The 23,624-nt window shown below is 34.3% G+C and overlaps 1 protein-coding gene across 1 annotated transcript in view; it reads right to left on the bottom strand.

Annotated features, from left to right (window-relative positions):
• Positions 1-15,123: 15,123 nt before the first annotated feature.
• The window catches only part of LOC121381896 (protein XRP2-like), a 31,712-nt gene continuing 23,211 nt past the window's right edge, over positions 15,124-23,624 (bottom strand). The window contains exons 4-9 of the mRNA XM_041511298.1: positions 22,521-22,693; positions 21,389-21,492; positions 20,202-20,330; positions 18,378-18,458; positions 17,404-17,503; positions 15,124-15,884 (exon numbers count right to left, since the gene is read on the bottom strand). Of these exons, the coding sequence (XP_041367232.1) occupies positions 15,709-15,884; positions 17,404-17,503; positions 18,378-18,458; positions 20,202-20,330; positions 21,389-21,492; positions 22,521-22,693 (763 nt within the window). The 3' untranslated portion in view covers positions 15,124-15,708. The remainder of the gene's footprint in view (positions 15,885-17,403; positions 17,504-18,377; positions 18,459-20,201; positions 20,331-21,388; positions 21,493-22,520; positions 22,694-23,624) is intronic.

The following is a 23,624-nucleotide window of genomic DNA, read 5'->3' as shown; positions in this document are numbered from 1 at the left end:
CATTTAATTTAGTTCTTATGTGTTTTATCTTAGGCCAGTATTTTTTAATTTTTAGGTTTACGAAAAAGAACTTTTGTGCACAAAGGTAGGAGGAAGGAAAAAAAAAAAAACCTGTTTGGGGTGTATCAGTAGGGGTGATTTAAAAAAAAAAATTATTGGTATATTTATTGATGAAATAAGTGTTATTTCTCACTGTTACCTTACGAAATGCTCCACAATAGACTAGAATGGTAACTTTTTTTTTCTTTAGAGCTACATGTATTTGTGGAAGTCTGCGGCATAAAAAAAAAAAAAGGTGAAAAATACGACTTTTTTATATTTTTTATTTGAGCAAAATTTACGTTGGCAGGTTCGTAAACCGAATAATAAAAAAATACTGGCCTTTATCTTTTAAAAAAAAAAAAAAAAAAAATTATTTAACAGAAAATCATTCTTGAAGTAAAAATTAATTTTGTTATACATGTATTTGGAGAAGCCTAATGTTTTGTGTCCGTTTCATATAAATATAAATTTTTAAACAACTTTATCAAACCTTCATTCTGAAAAACAAAAATAAGAGTAAAACTCTTTTACTGTGTATTATGCAAGATGGCAAATTGGCTAATTTTATGCAGTTTAAACTTTAAACAGCACATACTGTTACAGTTACTGTAGTAATATGTCTAAATACATTACGGGAAAAAAGGTAACCATTTTGGATATTAAATATTTTGAGACGAAACAAACTGGTGTTTTAAGTGCATAGATAAATGTACGTGTGTATGTATGCATTCAAAGGCCGTTTGTTTCAAGTTAAAATCTGTTATTGGTGTATTACTGTGTGTTATACACATGATGCAATGATGAACAAAACATTATATACACTGTCTAGTACATTTTTTCTTCAAGCATTTGGGATAAATGAACAATGGCTTAATGGAAAGGATAATTATTTTTGAAAGTTTTTGGCTCTCCAAGAAGCTTTATATAGCTGCTGAACCTATTTTAGTAATCTGGCCAAATGGCAGTTAACAGGGGACCGAGGACTAATGGGTTTTCTCAACAGTGGGCAGTAATGTAATTAGGATGTAACACGTGATCTAAATACAGTGAAACCCCTCTAAACCAGACACCCATGGGACCAAGTAAAAAGTCCGGTTTTAAGGGGTATTTGATTTAGAGAGGTTCAATTCAGTACTTTTATTGTAACATCCAGTTTTTAGGGAATTCTAGTTTACAGGGGGTCTGGTTTTGATGGGTTTCACTGTATATACAAGTCTCGTTGTATCCGAGAGCATGGTCTTGGCAACAGTGGATCTCATGAATTTCGTGGTTTAATTTAACCACCATTGCTTATGTAATGTAGAAGTGCTTAATTGCATGGTAATGCAATAATTTTAATAAATAAAAATATATATTGAAGTTTTCACTTTTGTTGATTAGTCGGTGGGCCCATTGGGCTATTTCACGTTCCAGCTAGTGCACCACGACTGGAATATCAAAGGTTGTGTGGTATGTGCTACCCTTTCTGTGGGATGGTGCATATAAAAGATCCCTTGCTGCTAATCAAAAAGAGTAGCCCATGAAGTGGCGACAGTGGGTTCTTAACCATATGTCCGACACCATATAACCGTAATTAAAATGTGTTGAGTGCGTTGTTAAACCATTCCTCCTCCTTTAATTGGATCACTGCATGTCTTTAGATGAGTGCTAACTACAAGATGATTTCAGACCTTTCCTAAATGGTTCAGCTAGTAAATTCTCAGCAGTGGATTGCTAGCATTAAGTGATACCTACGCTGCACATGCAATCTATGGTTTCCCATTTAATATTCCACAATCTTCACTGTATTCTGTGCAAGTACATTACAGTAACTAACTATAACAAGTATCAGTATTTTAAGGCTTAAATTACATGTGTTTATTCAATAATGTAGATGTGTGGTTTAGTGGGCTAATGTGTTGTACATGTTAAAATGTACAATTTCTGTCGGTAGTGTGTTAGTTTGTTTTTGTTTAACGACATCACTAGAGCACATTGATTTATTAATCATTGGCTATTGGATGTCAAACATATGGTCGTTTTGACAGTCTGAGAGAAAAACCTGCTACATTTTTTTTATTAGTAGTAGCAAGGAATCTTTTATATGCACCATCCCACACACAGGATAGCACATACCAGGGCCTTTGATATACCATTCGTGGTGCACTGGCTGGAATGAGAAATAACCCAATGGGCCCATGGATGGGGATCGATCCTAGACCGACTGCGCATCAAGTGAGCGCTTTACCACCGGGATACGTCCCACCTCCCCATATCATAACTAGACTTGGAGACGAAAAACGTTTGTTTTGTTTGAACACAACCAGAGCAGATTGATTTATTAATAATCGGCTATTGGATTTCAAACATTTGGTACTTACCGGTATGACATATGGTCTTAGTGAGGAAACCCACTACATGTTTTTCCCATTTGTAGCAAGGCATCTTTTTATATGCACCATCCCACAGACAGAATAGCACATACCACGGTCTTTAATATACTAGTTGTGGTGCACTGGTTGGAACTAGACACGTCAGACGAGGCCTCTACAGCCCGAGTAGTTAACATCCTACCTTCTAAACCATGTGGTACATCGTCTGCCTGGTGCGTGATCGGTCTAGGATTGATCCCGGTCAGTAGTCTGGTGCGTGATCGGTCTAGGATTGATCCCGGTCAGTAGTCTGGTGCGTGATCGGTCTAGGATTGATCCCGGTCAGTAGTCTGGTGCGTGATCGGTCTAGGATTGATCCCAGTCAGTAGTCTGGTGCGTGATCGGTCGTTCCAGCGAGTGCACCACCAATGGTACATCAAAGGCCATGGTATGTGCTATCCGGTCTGTGGGATGGTGCATATAAAAGATCCCTTTCTACTAATGGAAAAATGTAGTGAGTTTCTTCTCTATGACTGTCAAAATGACCATATGTTTGACATCCAATAGCCAATGATTAATAAACAAAAATCAGTGTGCTCTAGTGGTGTCATTAAACAAAACAAATTTCTTCAAAACCATATAATTACACTTGGCTATAATACGTTTTGCTGTGATCAGATAAATGACAACAAAAACTTCTCTCTTTTTTCTAAACTTTATTTTGATAATTTTAAAAGTTTTTTTTAATTAAAACAGTTCTTGAAAATCTATTAACATTAATTTTCTAGTCTCATAAACATTATCAAGTAAATGAAATAATAATTTTAAAAAGATTATAATTACAAACCTTTTAAGACGGTATGGCTATGTGATATTATAATATTAAAGTGGGAAAGCAGTAACAGATATAGCTTGATGAGAAATCTGGCAATAACAATAAAAGTATGGTTGCATGCAGAGATGACAAAAAACCCATGAAGTTTTGTTTTGTTATAAATGTTTTGATTAACATTTTAAATAATTAGTGGGATTTGTATAAATTAGAACCTGCAAAATATGTTGATTCTAACTTAAAAGATCTAATAATGTGTTTTTTTATATATAAATACATATATATATATATAACAAAGTTGTTCTAAAATTGTGCGTATTTTTATTATGATCTATATTTTAATATTCTTAGGAGGAATATATGACAATCAGGGTCAAGTGAATTTGAAAGGAGTCTGGCAACCTTGAGCAGTACCACTATTTTTGACACTGTGCCACCTCTGTATGTATGTTCAAATCTCATTTACAGTGTATGAGGGAGAGGTGGAGGTGTGCGAACACTCCCAAAACTGTATCAGTTTGTATGGAGTTTAAAAATGACTTTTCCAATATACTTTTCATTGTGGAGGATCAACTGACAAAAACATACATGGAGGAAGGTGGTGGTAGTGATGAAACATTAAAAAAAATACAAGGGGAGGAGAGGAGAAGGGAGATGATGCAATTTACAGATTTAGCAAACATTATGGACGACATTTAATACCTTCAAACCTCTTTAAAAAAGATTTGCCTCCTATGTAAACATTTTCATGATGTGACAGCTAACTAGACTTAAGCCAAAGATTTTAAAGTGATTATAAAGCAGAAATGTAAATATGGTAGTTTGACAACTACACATGTATATATATAAAAAAAAAAAAATGTGTGGGACATAGAGCAGTTGACCATATATTATTATACTGATACTAAAAGTGAAACGGACATAAATCTTTTACAGAACATTTGATTCTAGTGCTATCAGAAACCTTTGTATTTTGATGACAAATTTACAGTAATCCCATACTTTCAAGACCCTGACAATTTTTCTGTAGTGTTTGCCCAAAGTAAATTTAATCTAGCCAGTAGTAAAAAAACAAATGGTTTTATCTTTTGTGGTTTTTGTTTTAATCTGCAGTCATAGTCTTTATGTGGACTGCAACTGTATCATTACTTAGTGTGGAAAGAGTTCCAAATATAAAATGTAGCCTTTTATATGATACCTTTGACACAAGGGTAATGGCGTAGCGTGGGGGGCCACCCCCCCCCGAACAGACCTTTTTTCTACTGTATTAAATTTTATAAAATAATACATAGTGTTTTGCCCTCCACCCCCAATAGTGGGTTGTCTTCCCCCCCCCCCCCCCCCCCCCCCAATCTAAAACCCTGACTACGCGAGTGTCCAAGGGTTATATGTGGTATGATATACCTAGTAGTAGTAATGCTATATTATTTTTTTTTGGGGGGGGGGGGGGAGAATTAAGGACAATGAACTGTATTGAACTTGAAAACTTTTGGCACGGAACAAATTAATAGATGGACGAAATGCTTGAGGAAAGTTGGTTATCATTAATTTACGTATTATATAATTTATAATTTAATAATAGGTTTCCAATATTTTTAATAAATCATCAGAATAACAGTCGTTAACTTGAAAGGGACCATCCACAAGTGTCAACAATTTCACACACAAACTAGGGGAGGGGTTAATGCTTTGAAATTATTTTTTTTATGTTGTAAAGTTGTGGGGTTTTTTGTTGGGTTTTTTTGTTGTTGGTTTTTCTGTGGGGTTTTTTTGGGGGGGCATGGATAGGTGAAATGCATAGAAAGGTACACTTGTGAACATGTTGACAATTGTAAATTGCCTCTAAATAAAATAAATAAACACTACTTAAAACAGAGAACATAAACATATCTACACACTGGACGGCTTTAATCTGATATACATACATGTAAGTGCAAACAAAAACATAATAAGCATTTCGGCTAACTGAGTAATGCAAAAATTAATTATCACAGCGTCATGGTAAAACGTTAAAATATCAAATGAAAAATGAATGGACACAAAGAATTCACTATAATATAACGAGCAACAAAACTGAAAGATTAAATAACTTGAGCAAAACATCGACTGAAAAATAATAAACTCTTGAATTAAGTATGATGCTGTTATGATACAGTCCAGAATGATGTCATGTACACACAGTATTATATATATTTTTATAAGACATGAAGTCAGTCAAATGCAAGCTAAAAGGCAGAATCACATGGCAGCTGACCTACAGTACCAGGAACGAAAAGGAAAGGAATGTCTGTTTAAACTATTGTAAACCACATATGACTATTTGGTGTCTAACATGGTCATTTCGACATTCTGTTGACAAAGAGGAAAACCAATGTTACCACATAGGGTATTCGTAATGATAAAGCAGTAACAATTAACCCATACAATTAAACTTTACCATATGTAAGGAATGCCAGTGATTTTACTGTACGAAGTTCAGCCCCATTTGTAATGTCTAGTTTACAATTTAGTTTATAGTGACATAATAACACTGAATCTGTACTTTACTTTTAAATATTTTCGAATTTATGTGCATTCACCAAAATGAATATTACTAGTACTAAATACTTGTACCTGTACCTTACCAGGTTGTAAGGCCAAAAATTTAAAAGGATGATTATTTTTATTTACCTCAAAGTTAGGGCCAAATTTACAAAGCCTGTTTATGACTTACATGAATGGAACTATACACACATTTACAATGCTTAAACACCTGCGTTTAAGAAAACCAGGCTTTGTAAAAATTCAGCCCTAATTGTTTAAGGATACTTCCATCAAGTAGATTTGTTGTACATATTATACTATTTATAAATGTCAATATTTTCAGGAAATATTTTTAGTGCCACTACATATTATACATGTAGGTAAAGTACCATGTGATATTGCCTTTAAAGGGACATTCCTGAGTTTGCTGCAATTTTAAAGATGTTTTCGACTAACAGACTTTGTAACAATTTTAATTACACATGAAATATATTTTTCTGTATAAAATATTAGTGGCTGTATATTAAACGTGTTTCTGATCGTTCTAATATTTGTACTAGGTTAAGTTTCATTTTATTTCCTAAAATATGTTTTTTTCATATGTATAAAATTATTTGAAGACAAAATCCAGTTTGGGCTTCTTACAAATATTAAGACGACCAGAAATGCATTGAATATACAGACACATATATTATAAACAAGAAAATATATTTAATATGTAGAAATTTCTATTAGTCGGAAACAATGCAGCAAATTCAGGAATGTCCCTTTAACATGATGATAAGATGAAGAAACATGAATATACCAACCTGAGATGATGATTCACGAAATGAGGACCGTAAGCAGGCGGACATAACATACTATTTACCCAAATCGGATCACAAATATTACATCCACAATAAAAACATAAGACAATATTTAAAATACCCGGTAATGCATTTCCTCTTAAGAGGTAGAACATTGCAAGTAGAAAATATAGAAAAAGTAGTAAAAGTGTTAATTTTTGGGTGGTTTCATAGCCATATATATTTAATTTTACTGATTATATTTAGTCTTCATTTGTCAGCTTTCTTCAGTGATTGGTGGTTTGGACAAAAATACATTAGACATTACATTCCTATTTTCAATTATCATTATCAATATTAAAGATTTGTCATGTAATACAGATGAAACAAACAAAATTATTTGATCAAGTCCATCAATAAGAATTCAAAATAGCATATTTATCAATATATTTATTGGCTTTATTTATTGTTTGGCCAAGAATAAAGAGAGACTGTACCCATCTTTGTTGATTAATAACTTGTAAAGTATTTATCAATGTTACTCATTTGTGGTAAAAAATAAATTAACGTACGAAGATCGAATACAGTATAGCGATCGAATCAAAACTGCACTAAGCGCACCATATTCAATTCACTTTCAGATTTGAAAAAAATTACAATTCTAAGTAAAGTTTATACATTAACAACCATATCATATATTTTGATTACCGGGGTACATGACGGTACATTTATTTGTTGATTCAGATCCTGTAAATGAACATACATATATTTTGTATGTCTAGACAATATACATGAAACATATTTCATTTTTGTAATAAATGTTAATAAATACACAGGTCCATGTATATATAAATATGATTAGATTATACATTGAAAAAGTTGAATCTTCACAAAATAATTTTTGATTTTCATAAAATTAACCAACTTAGACGTCTCCATTTAGATTGATTTCAATTACTTAATTACACATTTGAAAAAACAAAACATTAATGATATACATGTATCTTCTACCAGTCAAAATGTGACAAGGGCAAAACATATTTACTGAACATTTACAATAAAATATTTGTTTTCTCTATTTTGATTTGTTATTACTGGATTTAAAAAAATTTTAATTACCATTATTAAGTAAGACCTTTCTAAACACATATTCTAAATACATACATATATTACACAGATCAGGAAAACAAAGAAATATTGGATGGCATAATGCATAATGCACCAAACCGATTCCACTACAAGTACAGTTTCCTACAAATAATATTCAATTTTATGAGAGAAAAAAAAAAGACACTTACATGTACTGATAAAACAACTGAAACCCAGTTTAGAGATCAATGCAGAATAATTCTGAACACTGCTACCACTAACACAGGAATAACTATGTGCATACAATACAATATTAAACCAATGGATTTGTTAATGAACAAACTATTTTCCAAGTAACATTCAGAAATCCGTAGATAGTTTTGCCAGTCTGTACTTTTATGAAATGAAAATCCTAGAGTTGATTTCAAATGTGCAGTTTAGAATTTTTTTAAACCCGACTGATTTTAGACTTCCAAACATGGCCTAGATTTTCGAAGCTATCTTAGCACTACGACATCATAAAAGACGTCATAGACTATGGCATGAATCATTTTTATGATATCTTAACAGTAAGATAGCTGCAACAATCTGTAGCCAGGTTTAAAACATTAACAAACACTTCCACAAATTTCCCCAGGTTTATCAATAACGTTATAGACAATTATTAGTTCTTAAAATAAAACCACTCGGGATAACGATTTATACTAAACACCAATGCGAGTCTCAAAACACTGCAAAACATGGTACCAAATTGAACATGACTGAACGAAATTTGGATATTGCACCACCATGTGAACAAGCATCACCAAAATCTATCCTCTTGTATAAAAGTATCAAATATAAGTTAACAATATACAAAACATGAAGAAAACACTTAGTTAATAAATAAAAAGACATGTATACATTCAAGTGTTAAAAAGAAAATGTACATGTAATTTGATAACCGGACATACTGGTAGGGACAGGTGATCATTCTGATCGCAAAGAAAAGCTTCCTTGGATGTACTATCAAGACCACTTCCTCAGTTGTACTATCAAGATGGCTTTCTTGGCTATATAGTATAATAGCTTTTTTCAGTTATATTATCATGACATCTTTCTCAGCTTCAGTATTTACTATCAACACAACCTTCTCAGCTATACTATGAATACAATTTTTTTCAGCTGTACTTGTAGCAGTTTTCTCGGCTATACTCTCAATGGAACTTTCTGATCTGGACTGTTAACACCGCAAACATCTTTCTACTTTTCTGTCAATCAAGTGCCCACTCAAAATTATACATCAATAAGTGTTAAACATACGATAACCTCTTATGTTATTTCAACCTTGCTTAAATATTTAATAAAACCTCTCCTTAATTTTAAATCTTTATTACTGATCAAAATGTCCCTATACGGTGCATAAACTTATGTGGGATAGAGTAGCTTGAACATTTTGTGGATGTAGCTGTAAGCATGTAAACAGTTTTGGTTTGTTGGTCACTGCAAGTAATTACAACTAGATGGATGTAACCATCAGATACAGATGGCCAATATCTAGCGTTAGTTAATGCAAGCATGAATGTCAATACAAAAAGTTTAAATAGGAACTAATGGAAGAATGTTACATATACATAAGTTTATATCATGGATCTACTTATAAAATTAAATATTAATATTTAAAAATGTTCTATCAGATGTAATTTTTCAATACAAATTAATATTTTTGAACTATTCAAAATATGAATTACTTTTGTTACTGGTAAATTAAATATCTTACAGTAAATTTTAATGAATTAACAAAGTTCTATCAATATTTTATTGTTATATACATAATGTACACTATACAATTGAACGAAAAATAATGCAAGGTTTAAAAATAAAATAATCAGTGCTATAGGTTAATAAATCAAATACACATCATCTCGTGAGAAACATAAGGTCTTAAGTGACACATGGACAAAAGACATTATATATGTATGTCATATATAAACAGGTATACACATACAGGGTATGCACTTGGATTTGTTTTTGACTGGCCAATCGGGCCACTCACAGCAACACTTTGACTCGCCCGTACAACTTTTGAATGGCCCGCGACCGAATTTCATTAAAAACAGAACTTATTTAAATTGCACAATAAAAACATGTTATCATATCATACAAACAATAACAACAACACAAAAGAAGGAAATAGAACTTGTTTTAGTTTTATTACAAACTGTTGTAATTAAATTATAATTATTATGTTGTCACAGAACCCACACAATCAAAACATCTGGAATGTTTTACCAAGGCTCGGTTTTGGAATGAATATGGTGCTTTTATGGCCGTAAGACAAGGAATTAAAAAAATACTAAGCTGACAGCAATCTATGTTGATATCGTTCACAGTGACGATTGGGTGTTTGGTATAGTAGACTCGGTATATTCCGTAAAAAACGAAATTGTTCCAACATAATGTAACTTCGGAAAATCTCAGATTCGTAAACAAAATCTTTCTGCGAAACATAGCATAGCAGAATGTGATGAGTTGTTCTGATTGTAACTAAATGGAAAGTAAAGACGGACATGGCCGAGGTGTTCCAATTGCACCTACGAACACTTTTACATGGTCGAGGTTTTTCGAATACATAATCAAAACCGGCCGAGGCATTCCGAATGGTTTTAGACTGTTCGATAGACTGAGGAAGTGGTCGCTATTATGTCCTACATGGGTTTGGTTGCGCAGATACTAATAGGAAACCAGTTGAATCAATAAATAAAAAATAACTTTCCAATCTCTTACAAACATTAGTTATTTGCATTTTGATACATAATACAATATGCAGAAATTTTCGTTTGGCAGGCGGGCGACGCATTATAAGGTTTTGACTTGCCCGACACTATTTTGACTTGCCATGGGCGATCGGGCGACTGTAAAGTGCACACCCTGCACATACACAGAGGAGATAAAAATATTTGATAAACTACACTACCAGGTTAACCACATTTAATATGTATTTAATAATTTTAACTATTGTTTATAATTGTTTGTGTACTCCTTGATCTACAGCAATCACAAGTGATATAAATAAACTGGTTCAAAACAGTAAATACACAAAAATCTGTTTCTATAGTCCTTGCCATGGTCTATTTTCAATAACGATGTTTCTTTTGACATAATGATATTCATCAATGATTCATGTCTGTATTTTATCAAAAGATAACATTCAATTTTAGTGAGAACAAAATTCAGAAAAATCACATAACAGCAGATAGCTAACACTACAAATTAACAAGGTACATGTAAGTTATAAATATAAAATAAACACCTGAAACTGTTGTCTGGAGACATAATCAGTGTTATGCAATCTCTTTTTCAAAGACTGACATCATACATTGTGGGTGACATTTCATTTCATTTCAAGTTATTTTTGTGCTTATATCCAATTAAGGTTTTAGCACGATGTTCTGGGCACACACCTCAGCTATCTGGGCTGTCTGTCCAGGACAGTGGGTTAGTTGTTAGTGGTTAGTGAGAGAGAAGAGGGTGTAGTGGTCTTACACCTACCCATTGAGTCGATACAACTCACTCTGGGTGGGAGCCGGTACCGGGCTGCTAACCCAGTACCTACCAGCCTTATGTCCAATGGCTTAACGACAACACCAACGATGCCGGTAGTGACATTATAAGTAGGCTACTGCAAAAGGCTTGCTTGCTTAGACTTACATATTACATCTTAGGGATATAATAATATTTCCCACTCTTGTTGTTGAATAGCTAGGCCAAAATTGCTGGTTAAAGGCACCGAACATTTGATTAATTCTGTATAGATTTGATGACAAGCCCATAAACATAAGAGTTATCTCCCTTTTGTATTAATGTTAGATTTCCCCATATAGTTTTCTCACATGTGTTATTTGTATATGTACGTATGTGGGAAAATGGCATCATCATGCACTACTTCATATCAATTAATAAGTAAGGGTTATAATAATTATTTTTAAACATGTTTAATTTTTTAAATTATTAAATGTCACTTCTGACCTTGTCTCTCTCACGTCACATGCAAACATTGTTAATTCTTGATAATATATATATTATATAGGTTTAATTATATGGGTTTAATATGGCACTGAAATTGTCGTTCAGTTTGTCCAGTGCAAGATAGGTTAATTATTTATATGGACTATTATTCCTTGTGGCATTCTATACTGCATTTCTAAAACAAATACAGATTTTGTATTAAGAGCAAAAACAGCACATCTATGACTAGAGTCATAATATGTGGTAATTATATTCATATCATTTGCAATATAAAGATCTATGAATATCTTACAAAAAGACACAGCGTCATGCATCATATATTCTAGGCAGAATCCAGAGTACGAAATGATATTCTATATTATTCTCTACTCAATCTTAGTAAATCTCATTGAGATTCTTACTTCTATCCAAATGTCTCATAACATTACCAATGTTCATTATATTTTAAAGTAGGCAGCTACATAATCAAGTATATATATTCAGCTATATTAAAGGGACATACCCTAGTTTTTAAACACTACAGCATATTTTTTACTATTGGAGCCGTTTTTGATAACTTAAATCATACTTTACTTAGATTTTATTGTTTAGATTATCTATTTCCGTACATTCAAAATGTTTTTGGTCATCCTGATGTTTTTAATATCACAAAATGCATTTGTCATATTTTTAAAAACGCACGTGCCTCTGAGAAGTAACAGTTATGGAGACGAGTTTTAGTCTATATTTAGAGGGTATTTGACCATTTCAAAGTCACAGACTCTAACTTTATCCAAATGTGTTACATGTTTGTAGATTAACTACACTTAGTGTGCATTATCATGGGCTGAAACTAGGGTCAGTCCCTTTAAGTACATTCTCAAACAATATAATCAATCTGCAATATACAATGTAAAACGTAGCTTGTATGGAAGTTAAAATAGCCAACGATATTTATGGTAACTGAACATTTTTTGTCAGGTCTGACAGAAATCTTTTTTTAATTTTGTGAAAACTTTGAACTGTTTTACTGTTGTACTAATATAGTAATTAGAGATGACAGCAAACAACTTTTACTAAAACAAAATTGGTAAAGTTGAAAAACATGCAAGTTCAAGCACTGATATAAAATAATTTAGAATGTACGAAATAAAACAATTTGGGACACATTGAAATCTGCACGCACCAGTTATCTATATACTAAACCATCAAGTAGAACGGTTCAGCAATCATGCACGGGAGCAAATCATCACAGACATAAGCAAATTACAGGTTAGTGTTTTAAGTTCTTTCTTTCAGCTGTTAGTTTAATGTTCCATGATGGAACAGTCCGTCAGATGAATTATTAATTATCTTTCGCATAATTATCAGCACATCAGCAAAGTCAGTTTTCGACAAATGTTTGAGAAACCCACTAGCCCTCACAGAAGCTTTGGCTAGTGCCCTATGTATTATAGTATTACAGTTGATAATTTCCACTAGCCCTCACAGAAGCTTTGGCTAGTGCCCTATGTATTATAGTATTACAGTTGATAATTTCCACTAGCCCTCACAGAAGCTTTGGCTAGTGCCCTATGTATTATAGTAATACAGTTGATAATTTCCACTAGCCCTCACAGAAGCTTTGGCTAGTACCCTATGTATTATAGTAATACAGTTGATAATTTCCACTAGCCCTCACAGAAGCTTTTGCTAGTGCCCTATGTATTATAGTATTACAGTTGATAATTTCCACTAGCCCTCACAGAAGCTTTGACTAGTACCCTATGTATTATAGTATTACAGTTAATAATTTCCACTAGACCTCACAGAAGCTTTGACTAGTACCCTATGTATTATAGTATTACAGTTGATAATTTCCACTAGCCCTCAGAAGCTTTGACTAGTACCCTATGTATTATAGTATTACAGTTGATAATTTCCACTAGCCCTCACAGAAGCTTTGGCTAGTACCCTATGTATTATAGTATTACAGTTGATAATTTCCACTAGCCCTCACAGAAGCTTTGACTAGTGCCCTATGTATTATAGTAATACAGTTGATAATTTCCACTAGCTCTCAGAGAAGCTTTGGCTAGTGCCCTATGTATTATAGTAATACAGTTGATAATTTCCACTAGCCCTCACAGAAGCTTTGGCTAGTGCCCTATGTATTATAGTATTACAGTTGATAATTTCCACTAGCCCTCACAGAAGCTTTGGCTAGTGCCCTATGTATTATAGTATTACAGTTGATAATTTCCACCAGCCCTCACAGAAGCTTTGGCTAGTGTCCTATGTATTATAGTATTACAGTTGATAATTTCCACCAGCCCTCACAGAAGCTTTGGCTAGTGCCCTATGTATTATAGTATTACAGTTGATAATTTCCACTAGCCCTCACACAAGCTTTGACTAGTACCCTATGTAAAAACTATTATAGTAATAGTTGATAATTTCCACTAGCCCTCACAGCTTTGGCTAGTGCCCTATGTATTATAGTAATACAGTTGATAATTTCCACTAGCCCTCACAGAAGCTTTGACTAGTACCCTATGTATTATAGTATTACAGTTGATAATTTACACTAGCCCTCACAGCTTTGGCTAGTGCCCTATGTATTATAGTAATACAGTTGATAATTTCCACTAGCCCTCACAGCTTTGGCTAGTGCCCTATGTATTATAGTATTACAGTTGATAATTTCCACTAGCCCTCACAGCTTTGGCTAGTGCCCTATGTATTATAGTAATACAGTTGATAATTTCCACTAGCCCTCAAAGAAGCTTTGACTAGTACCCTATGTATTATAGTATTACAGTTGATAATTTACACTAGCCCTCACAGAAGATTTGACTAGTACCCTATGTAAAAACTATAATAATAATACAGTTGATAATTTCCACTAGCCCAATAAAACGTTCACTAGCCAGGACAGAGGGTTAGTGGATTTATCGAACCCTGGCAAAGATAAAGATTTCTAAAGTTCAGTATTCAAATACATTTTACATGATGCATTTTTAACACTATCAGTGAAACAAAGTTTTCTGCTTAAAGACACCCAATGATTACTGATGTAATAGTGTGTAAAGTATATTAAAAACATCACTCATATTAGCATACTGATGAAGCTGATGACTTTTACCTGAAGTCACCTAACTTTGCATCGTTTAAAAAGTATGTTACAAATATTAGCTAATATCATGTATTCCCATCTGCATCTCAGCAAAGTTATATTTCACACCGATATCTGCATCACACAGGGCTTCTAGATTATGGTAGCACCACTCCCATGGCTAGTGATATTCAATGTTGGGCTAGTAAATTACTACTACTGCCATGCCCGATGGCTAGTGAAATTTGTTTTTGGTCAATTGTGGCAGTTAAGTCTATTTTGTAAATATGAATATCCTGACCCCACCCCAACCCAATCCCGAATTTTAGTGTTTTTAAGCTCCATTTTCCTCTTTAGGTGACATATCTGATTATTACTATTATTTAGTAAAATTGTATTAAATTAAAGTAGAGCTAGTGAATTTGTGACTGTGGCTAGTAAATTTTTTAAATCACTGATCCCATGGCTAGTGGATTTAAAAAATATTCTAGAAGCCCTGCATCACATCAACATTTGCATCTTTGTGAAGTTGAAGAAGTTTCACATCAACATTTTCATCTCTGCAAACCTGAAGAAGTTTAACACTGACATTTGCATGTCTGTGAAGATGAAGTTTAACACTGACATTTGCATCTCTGTGAAGCTGAAGAAGTTTAACACTGACATTTGCATCTCCGTGAAGCTGAAGAAGTTTAACACTGACATTTGCATCTCCGTGAAGTTGAAGAAATTTGACACTGACATTTGCATCTCCGTGAAGCTGAAGAAGTTTAACACTGACATTTGCATCTCTGTGAAGTTGAAGTAGTTTAACACTGACATTTGCATCTCTGTGAAGCTGAAGAAGTTTAACACTGACATTTGCATCTCCGTGAAGCTGATGAAGTTTAACACTGACATTTGCATCTCTGCGATGATAAAGAAGTTTAACACTGACATTTGCATCGCTCCGATGATAAAGAAGTTTAACACTGACATTTGCATCTCTGCGAAGTTGAAGAAATTTCACATTGACATCTGCATCTCTGCGAAGCTGAAGAAGTTTTCAATCTGCTGGTTGGCTGAGCTGAGATTCTGACTGACGAACACCAGACCCGTCGTGCCCTTCGTGAGGTCGACAACCACCTTCTGGCAGTATGCGATCACCCCCTCTCCATTAAACTCTAGACCAATCACTGGACCTGCAAAACAGATACCCAGTCATTACATCCTATCAAAGAAAGCAAATGTTTGTTTAACTTTAAAACTATGTTTATTTAACAAAACTTCAGAACACATTTAAAGTATGTTTATTTAACATTTCAGAACTCTTTTAAACTATGTTTATTTAACAACACCTCAGAACACATTAAAACTATGTTTATTTAATAACATTTCAGAACACATTAAAACTATGGCTATTTGACATTCACCATATGGTTATTCTGACTCTTGGTGTAGTGAATGAAAGAGGAAACCCACTACGCTTACTGAGATATAGCAAAGGATCTTTTAACCTTCTGATGACTGCAGGCGCAATATCTCGCCCGACACCACGCCAGTCGATGTACTGTACATAGTACATTCCTCAATTCATATTTCCCGCCGATTTGCACACAGCACTCACCCGAAATGGAAATATAATACAGAAAACAGATTTCTTGACAAGATGGTGCGTGGCTTTTGTTTTTTGTTTTTCAGTGGAAAATACCTTGGAATTTTGAGTTTAAAAAGTGGTTTTCGGCAAGTATGTTTGCTTGACAACTATGGCGGCACATCGCAGTCATTTTCAGGCATTGATAGCTGATTGTGACAGCTATTTTGATAATAAATTTGATTGTTTTACCAACAATGAAAATCACCAAAGCAAAATTCTGATAAAAAAAACAAGGACCAATGGACATAAATACTGGACAGCTGGCCACAAATGCCCGTAATTAAATGCAATTTTTTCAATTTTTTGCCTAATTTTAATAAATATTAACTGACCTAAAATATCATGAGAAAAAGCCACCAAAATAATACTTACATGTACCAATTCAAATATGAACTTTATTTTATGTATTTATCAAACATTTAAGTGAATATATGTGAATAAAAATTATAAACTTGTACCCACTCAACATGTTTTTTGTCAAAAATTAATCCAGCAGTCTAAATGTTAGGGCTCTGTGATGTACCAGTCATAGTTGGGATGCAGAAAAATCACAGATCCACCCAGGATGATGTGCAACAAACAATAATTTTACATTTTAACAATTTTCTACACAATATTATAATGACCACTATAATGAACATTGTTTAAGAATTCACTATTACTACATATTCATGAATTCAACACTCCTAACAGGGGTGCAGAAATGGAACATAGTTCACTAGCCCACCAGACCAGAACCAACTAAAATGTACTAGCCCGCAATAATTTCTACTAGTCCGACAGTCTATAGAATAATATATTATTATTAATATTATAATATACAGTGTCTCCACTTTAAAGGATATATATAGATATATTAACAAAACATTATTAAGAACACCTGGTAAGTGGTCAACATCACGTGGCAAACAAAATCAAAAAGACAGATCACCCGTCGGACTGGTAGTTGCATTTTCTAACTTGTATGTCAGAATTTTTACTCGCATTTGGCGAGTGGGCAAGTACTTTCTGCACCCCTGCCTAACCCTGAGGACCAAACAAATTAAAATGATCAAGAGACGAACCTTGCTGGACAGCCAATGCATAGGAGTCTGTGCCAAACACACGCTGAGCCTCAAAAGGTTGTAACGTCACCTCCTTACTCTGCACAAGAACACAATCAGTCTGAAAAACAGCAATTACATATTTACAATCTGCATGAAAAACAGCAAGTATATTACAATCTGTGTGAAAAACAGCAAGTACATTACAATCTGTGTGAAAAACAGCAAGTACATATTTACAATCTGCGTGAAAAACAGCAAGTATATTACATTCTGTCTGAAAAACAGCAAGTGCATTACAATTTGTCTGAAAAACAGCAAGTACATTACAATCTGTCTGCAAAAAAGCGAGCATATTACAATTTATCCCAAAAACAGAAAGTACATTACAATTCATTTGAAAAAAAGAACATTAAACTGTTAAATCTTAATCATTCGATGTCAACATTTGGCAAGTCCCCTAACTTAGATTACGGAGAGCAACTTAAGATATTACCACCATGATATTGATACCATATACATTTACATGTACATTCTAAGGGGAGATAAAAATAACTCTCCTTTAACTAGTCTCAGGAGAGTGATGGGGAGAAACCAGCCTCAGTGGTGTCGTGGTTAAGTCATCGGACATAAGGCTGAGCAAGTTTTAACAACTCAATGGGTAGGTGTAAGACCACTACATCCTCTTCTTTCTCACTAACCAATAACCACTAACAACTAACCCACTAGTCTGGACAGACAGCCCAGATAGCTGAGGTGTGTGCCCACGGATATAAGCACAAAAATAAGTTAAAATTAATGAATGATGGGGAGAAAACTTGAGTGATATGGGTCAGACCAGCTGTATTAGTGGTTGAGGTTGAGGATGCTATGGGGTGTACGGGGATTTTGTTTGGCTTATAGATAAGACAATATAAACAACAAAAAACCCACCCTGATTTTAATGACTATATTTGTAAACTACATTGTCAATAAAAGAATGAAATAAAACTTACTTTATTGGACTTTAATTCCCTAATGACAGTCAAAGCCCTGTGACTTGCACTTCCATCATCAAAGAAAATTACCAAACAAGACTGAAAAATCAAACAAGCACAACCTAATCATTAATAAATTGAACTACAAAGACTTAGATAGGAAACCAAAACTATATTTTGCCATCACCCAGGACCCTGTTTCATAAAAGAATTGTAGCCAAGGTTAATTGTAGTGACTTAAGGTAAGTTTTACAACTGGCAGCATAAACTTTACAGCTGTTCCACAGTCTAAGTGTCCCTTTAGTGATTGAAATCTTCTTTGCAAAGAAGTCCAAATTAGTTAAATAATAAATTGGTTACTGACTTTTCGGAACATCTTCAATATATTCATTGGTATCAGACATCCATGAAGTAACTTTGTCAGTTTATTTGCTAAGCGATAACTGACGAATGCATAAGACATGAGAGTTTTCTCCCGAATATTTTTGTGTGAAGGTCATATGGCCTGGAATGTTTTTCATCAATCATAGAACATGATCAAATCATCATCTAACTGACATTTGACATCTACATTAGTGGCTTACAACTGCTTCACACCTATTGTAAATTTTCACAGTAATTTAGGTATTTACGGCGATAGCAGTGCTAAGATCACTTCGTGGAAAGGGGCCCAGCCCAGATCCAAGTTATTTCAGACATGTCTTAACTTAATTAAACAATGTTTCACTAATCAACCGCAATAATCCCTAACATGAATCTGCATCAATGTTTTCTTTAGTGCCTTCCTATTTTAACTTGTCCTATTTAAAATTCACTTGTCCTACCCAAATGTGTTTCCCTATGGGGCCTTAAGCAAGTGACACATATACATCTGTTAACGGTCCGTAAAACGCATCTGAAAACGGATGATTTCAAACAAATGGTTTTTAATGACGACCCACACGTGTCCTGTCTGTGTGAAAGTGCATATAAAATATCAACTGCTACTAATGGAAAAATGTAGTGGGTTTCCTCGCTAAAATTATGTCAGAATTAATACATTGATTTATTAATCATCGGCTATTGGATATCAAACATCAGGTAATTCTGACATATAGTCTTACAGAGGACATCCACTACATTTTTCCATTAGTAGCAAATGATCTTTTATATGCACTTTCACACAGACAGGACAGCACATGTCATACCATAGCTGTTGAAATATCAGTCAAGGGGAACTGGTTGGAACAGGAAAACAACAATCAGACTATGGGTCCACTGGTTGGGATTCTGCCCCCAATAAATGGTGGTAGTCTAAAGAGACTGCCATTATGAAGAAGCTTTCAACAAACAGAACTACATATCAAATATATTTTCTTGTTTAGTATATCAGTGTCTGTGTATTCAATGTGTTTCTGGCCGTGGTATGTACTACCCCGTCTGTGGCATGGTGCACATAAAAGATCCCTTGTTGCTAATCGAAAAGAGTAGCCCATGATGTGGCGACAGCAGGTTTCCTCTCTCAATATCTTTGTGGTCCTTAACCATATGTCTGATGCCATATAACCATAAAGAAAATGTGTCGAGTGCGTCGTTAAATAAAACATTTCCTTCAATGTGTTTCAGATCATGCTAACGTTTGAAGTAGCTTAATATCATTATATTTCCTATTTTCCGTACATGCAGAATTATTGGGAGCTAAAATCCAGATGGAGCAACTACAAAAAAAAAAAAAAAATGGAAAACACACTGAGAATACAAACTGACACTTTAAAGAAAATGTATCTAATATGTAAGGTAATTTTCTACTAATGTGTTACAATGGCAGCGAACTCAGGATAGTCTTGTTTTCACTTTACGCACCTCATCTGATTTCTTGCGGCGGGTGCCCGTTGTCATAGGAACAACACTTTTGTTGGGCTCAATGGAGATGCCCATAGAGGCAAACTGATCAGCCGCCGGAAGTGGGATATAATCCTCCACTTTTGCATCCTATTGAAAAAAATAATAATAAAAAAAATACCCGGTAAGCAACATACAGTCAGGGTAAAACAGGTATGGTGCCATACCCAAATTTGTTTGCAGATTTTTTTTTTTTTTTTTACCTTAACCTTTTGACAAAATTAATTGCTCTTATCATTACTGTATGATTTTCTTAACCCTAACCCTAATTTTAACCTATTTTCTTTCTGGGGGAGACCCACCATACCCCCTATTTACTGTGGTTGCATTCAATTCCATAGCGCCATACCCAAACATTTCTTTCTGGCATAAACACTGACAGTTGAATCCCATTGGCTTGAACCCCATCGGAGCTCGAGAAAGTGTACGACCCATTGGGTAGTTCGATCCAACCATTCGGTCAACATTATGTAAGTGTAACTCGGGACTTAATTTTTGGTCCGAGTGTTGCAGTGTACTTGACCTTTCCGATTTCAACCCAACGATATTCTACTGTACATGTATTTACCCTATACCCTCATGTCCTATCCTATTAACAAACAAAATCAAATTTGTACAAACTGTATGAAAAGTTCAAATATTACTATACAGTAAAACTGAAGATTAAGCCAACTAATTATTTAAATATAAACTGTTACATTTCATTTATGACAATTATTAAATTAAGATCCATAAGCCACTTCTAGATGTAAGTCAATCTATCCCTCTCTAATGCATCAACATCTGCTAAATTTTAAGCTATTTCATATCATATAAAGTTCTATATCAATGGACAAAATATATTATTTAAATTTTTGTATATGCAATTACATTTTACTTATGTTAAAATAATGCCTTTTCAGGGTTAGCTCTGTGTGAGAAAAATATTTCGTCTATTAAACTTGAAAAATTGCAGAAATCAAGTTATTTTCTAAAAGATGTCAATTATTACATGAAATTTTTACGTCAAATTAAAATAAAATTCGCAAACTGCTTTAAAAATTCGCAATTGGCGAATTTGACGAGTGCCAGAGCTAGCCCAGCTTTTGAAATACAAACTTAAAAGCAGAAACTTTGTATGTTATTTTCAAAATGAAAAATACATATACCTCAGGTAAAAATGAAAAATTTGTCTCGTCAGGTACTGGGGTAAAATCATGAATGTTGTACCAATTATTGGAAAAGACACTTCGACCAGAGGCACGGAACTGGGCTGCAAATAAATATTTACTTTCAATGAATTTCAGAAATCAAAATGACATCTCCTTATAAAGAGGCGAGTGATTGCACACACTTGCTTCATACTCATCTGAAAAAAATTAAAGTGGTGAGTGTTTTCATGCTCGCCATTCATCATTTTGCTGTAATTGAAATTTATTATTCATGTTGGTCAAACTGTTGTTAGTTGAAATTTCTTATCTGGAATTATTAAGCTGAATATTCAAAGCCATGTAGTCATGACATATCCTAGAATTAAACAATATGACATCTGAAAATTACTGTGATACCAATACCCATGTGATATGTGTAATGTACAGTATGTTCATGATTATATTCTGAACACAAAAATTAGTCAATGAGTAACACCGTAGAGATGTCACCATCCCGTGTACATGCAAAAAAGTCACGAGAGAGAGAGAGAGAGAGAGAGAGAGAGAGAGAGAGAGAGAGAGAGAGAGAGAGAGAGAGAGAGAGAGAGAGAGAGAGAGGCAGAGAGAGACAGACAGAGAAGAGAAGAGAGACAGAGACAGAGGCAGACATTTATCAACAACATGAAATCCAACAAAGTGTTAAGACCACAGTATAAAATGAGCATCAATTATTTATGGTAAATTTAAATTGTGACAATGAAACCAATATTGGAGCTAATATATATTAAAATGTTATGGCATATGATATGGTTGTGCCTAGAAACTTTTGAGTGCAGGGCAACTGGTATCAAGTATAAAACTCTCATGTCCAATTTGGGTACCTTGTGAAGAAAGACAACATTATTTCCCAATTCTAAAAATAAACCACAATAAAAATTGTTTGTGAATTTTGTATATTTGGAAATCCAAGTTACTAACAAAATATCAGTGCTAGGCTATAAAGCCTGAATTCGCTGAATATTGACAGTTGGTAACTTGCAGAAAGGTAGGAAATAACACCGAGCACTGCCTGATCCTGGTGTGTGAATATTCTTAAAATAAGTATCTAAAAACCTATATTTCACCTTTTGTAGATGACAGAATAACCAACCTTCAAGCTCCGGGTAGAAATACTGGAAACACGCGACTCTCAGCCCGTGCGTGGCCTCTATGATGGGTTGCGTATCACAGCACAAGAACACATCCAGCTTACTGCAGTCTCGCGTCCGGAACTGCTGACAGGCCACAATCAAACGACACTGTTTACAGTCTCGGATAAACACGCTGAAGTAAAAAAACAGAACAAAATAGTAAGAGGGAACATTTTGTTTTCAAAATCTTGATTAGCAATATTTCTGGTCAATTAAAAATTGATTACCAACTACTGTTTGATGTTTTAAAATTGTGTAAACATCTTTGAAACTTGCATTGCAAATTGTGACGCGATATTAACAAAATGTTCCCTGATTAACGCCATATGTAAATATGTGCTGAATGTTTTCTAAATTCAGAGAAAAATTTAAAAGGTTGGCAAATTATCTGCCTAACAAAGTATAATGGTACATTCATTACTACATCTATACTACTCAAAAGAATTTAAGGGTCAAAAATTTATAACCAAATAAGTTTCAGAGTGTATTAGATTTATGATGTAAACTACACCAAATTTTTTATTTATTGTTCCATATTTACAAAAAACCACAAATAAACGTCACTGTATACAAGAAAGTCACATGACATGCTGTCAAAGTTGAAGGTTGTCAAACATGGATTTTACACATTAGAACATTCGTTTAATAGTGTGTGAATCCACCCCTGGCGCGAATACACTCGACACATCGTTGCCTCATCCTGTTGATCAGACGTCTGAAGAACTCTTGGGGAATGGCCTGCCACTCTGCCATAAGAAGTTGACCCAGATCATGAAGGTTGGCCGGAGGGGCATGGTTATCCCGAACTCTCCTGCCTAATTCGTCCCAGGCGTACTCTATTGGGGCCAAGTCAGGCGAATATGCTGGCCAATCCATCCTGGCGATACCTTGTTGTCTGAGAAAGTCCGTTACCACCCTGGCTCGGTGGGGTCTGGCATTGTCATCCTGCAGAACTGCCCCGCCGCCAATCTGCTGAAGGCCTGGGAGAACCAACGGCCGGATAATCTCATTCAGATAGCGGATTCCATTCAGATTGCCATCCACCACATAGAGGGGGGTCCTGT

Source organism: Gigantopelta aegis, chromosome 9 (genome assembly GCF_016097555.1).
Source record: "Gigantopelta aegis isolate Gae_Host chromosome 9, Gae_host_genome, whole genome shotgun sequence".
NCBI lineage: Eukaryota > Metazoa > Mollusca > Gastropoda > Neomphalida > Peltospiridae > Gigantopelta > Gigantopelta aegis.
The sequence above is the reverse complement of the archived record's forward strand: the minus strand, read 5'-3'. Positions and strand labels throughout refer to the sequence as shown.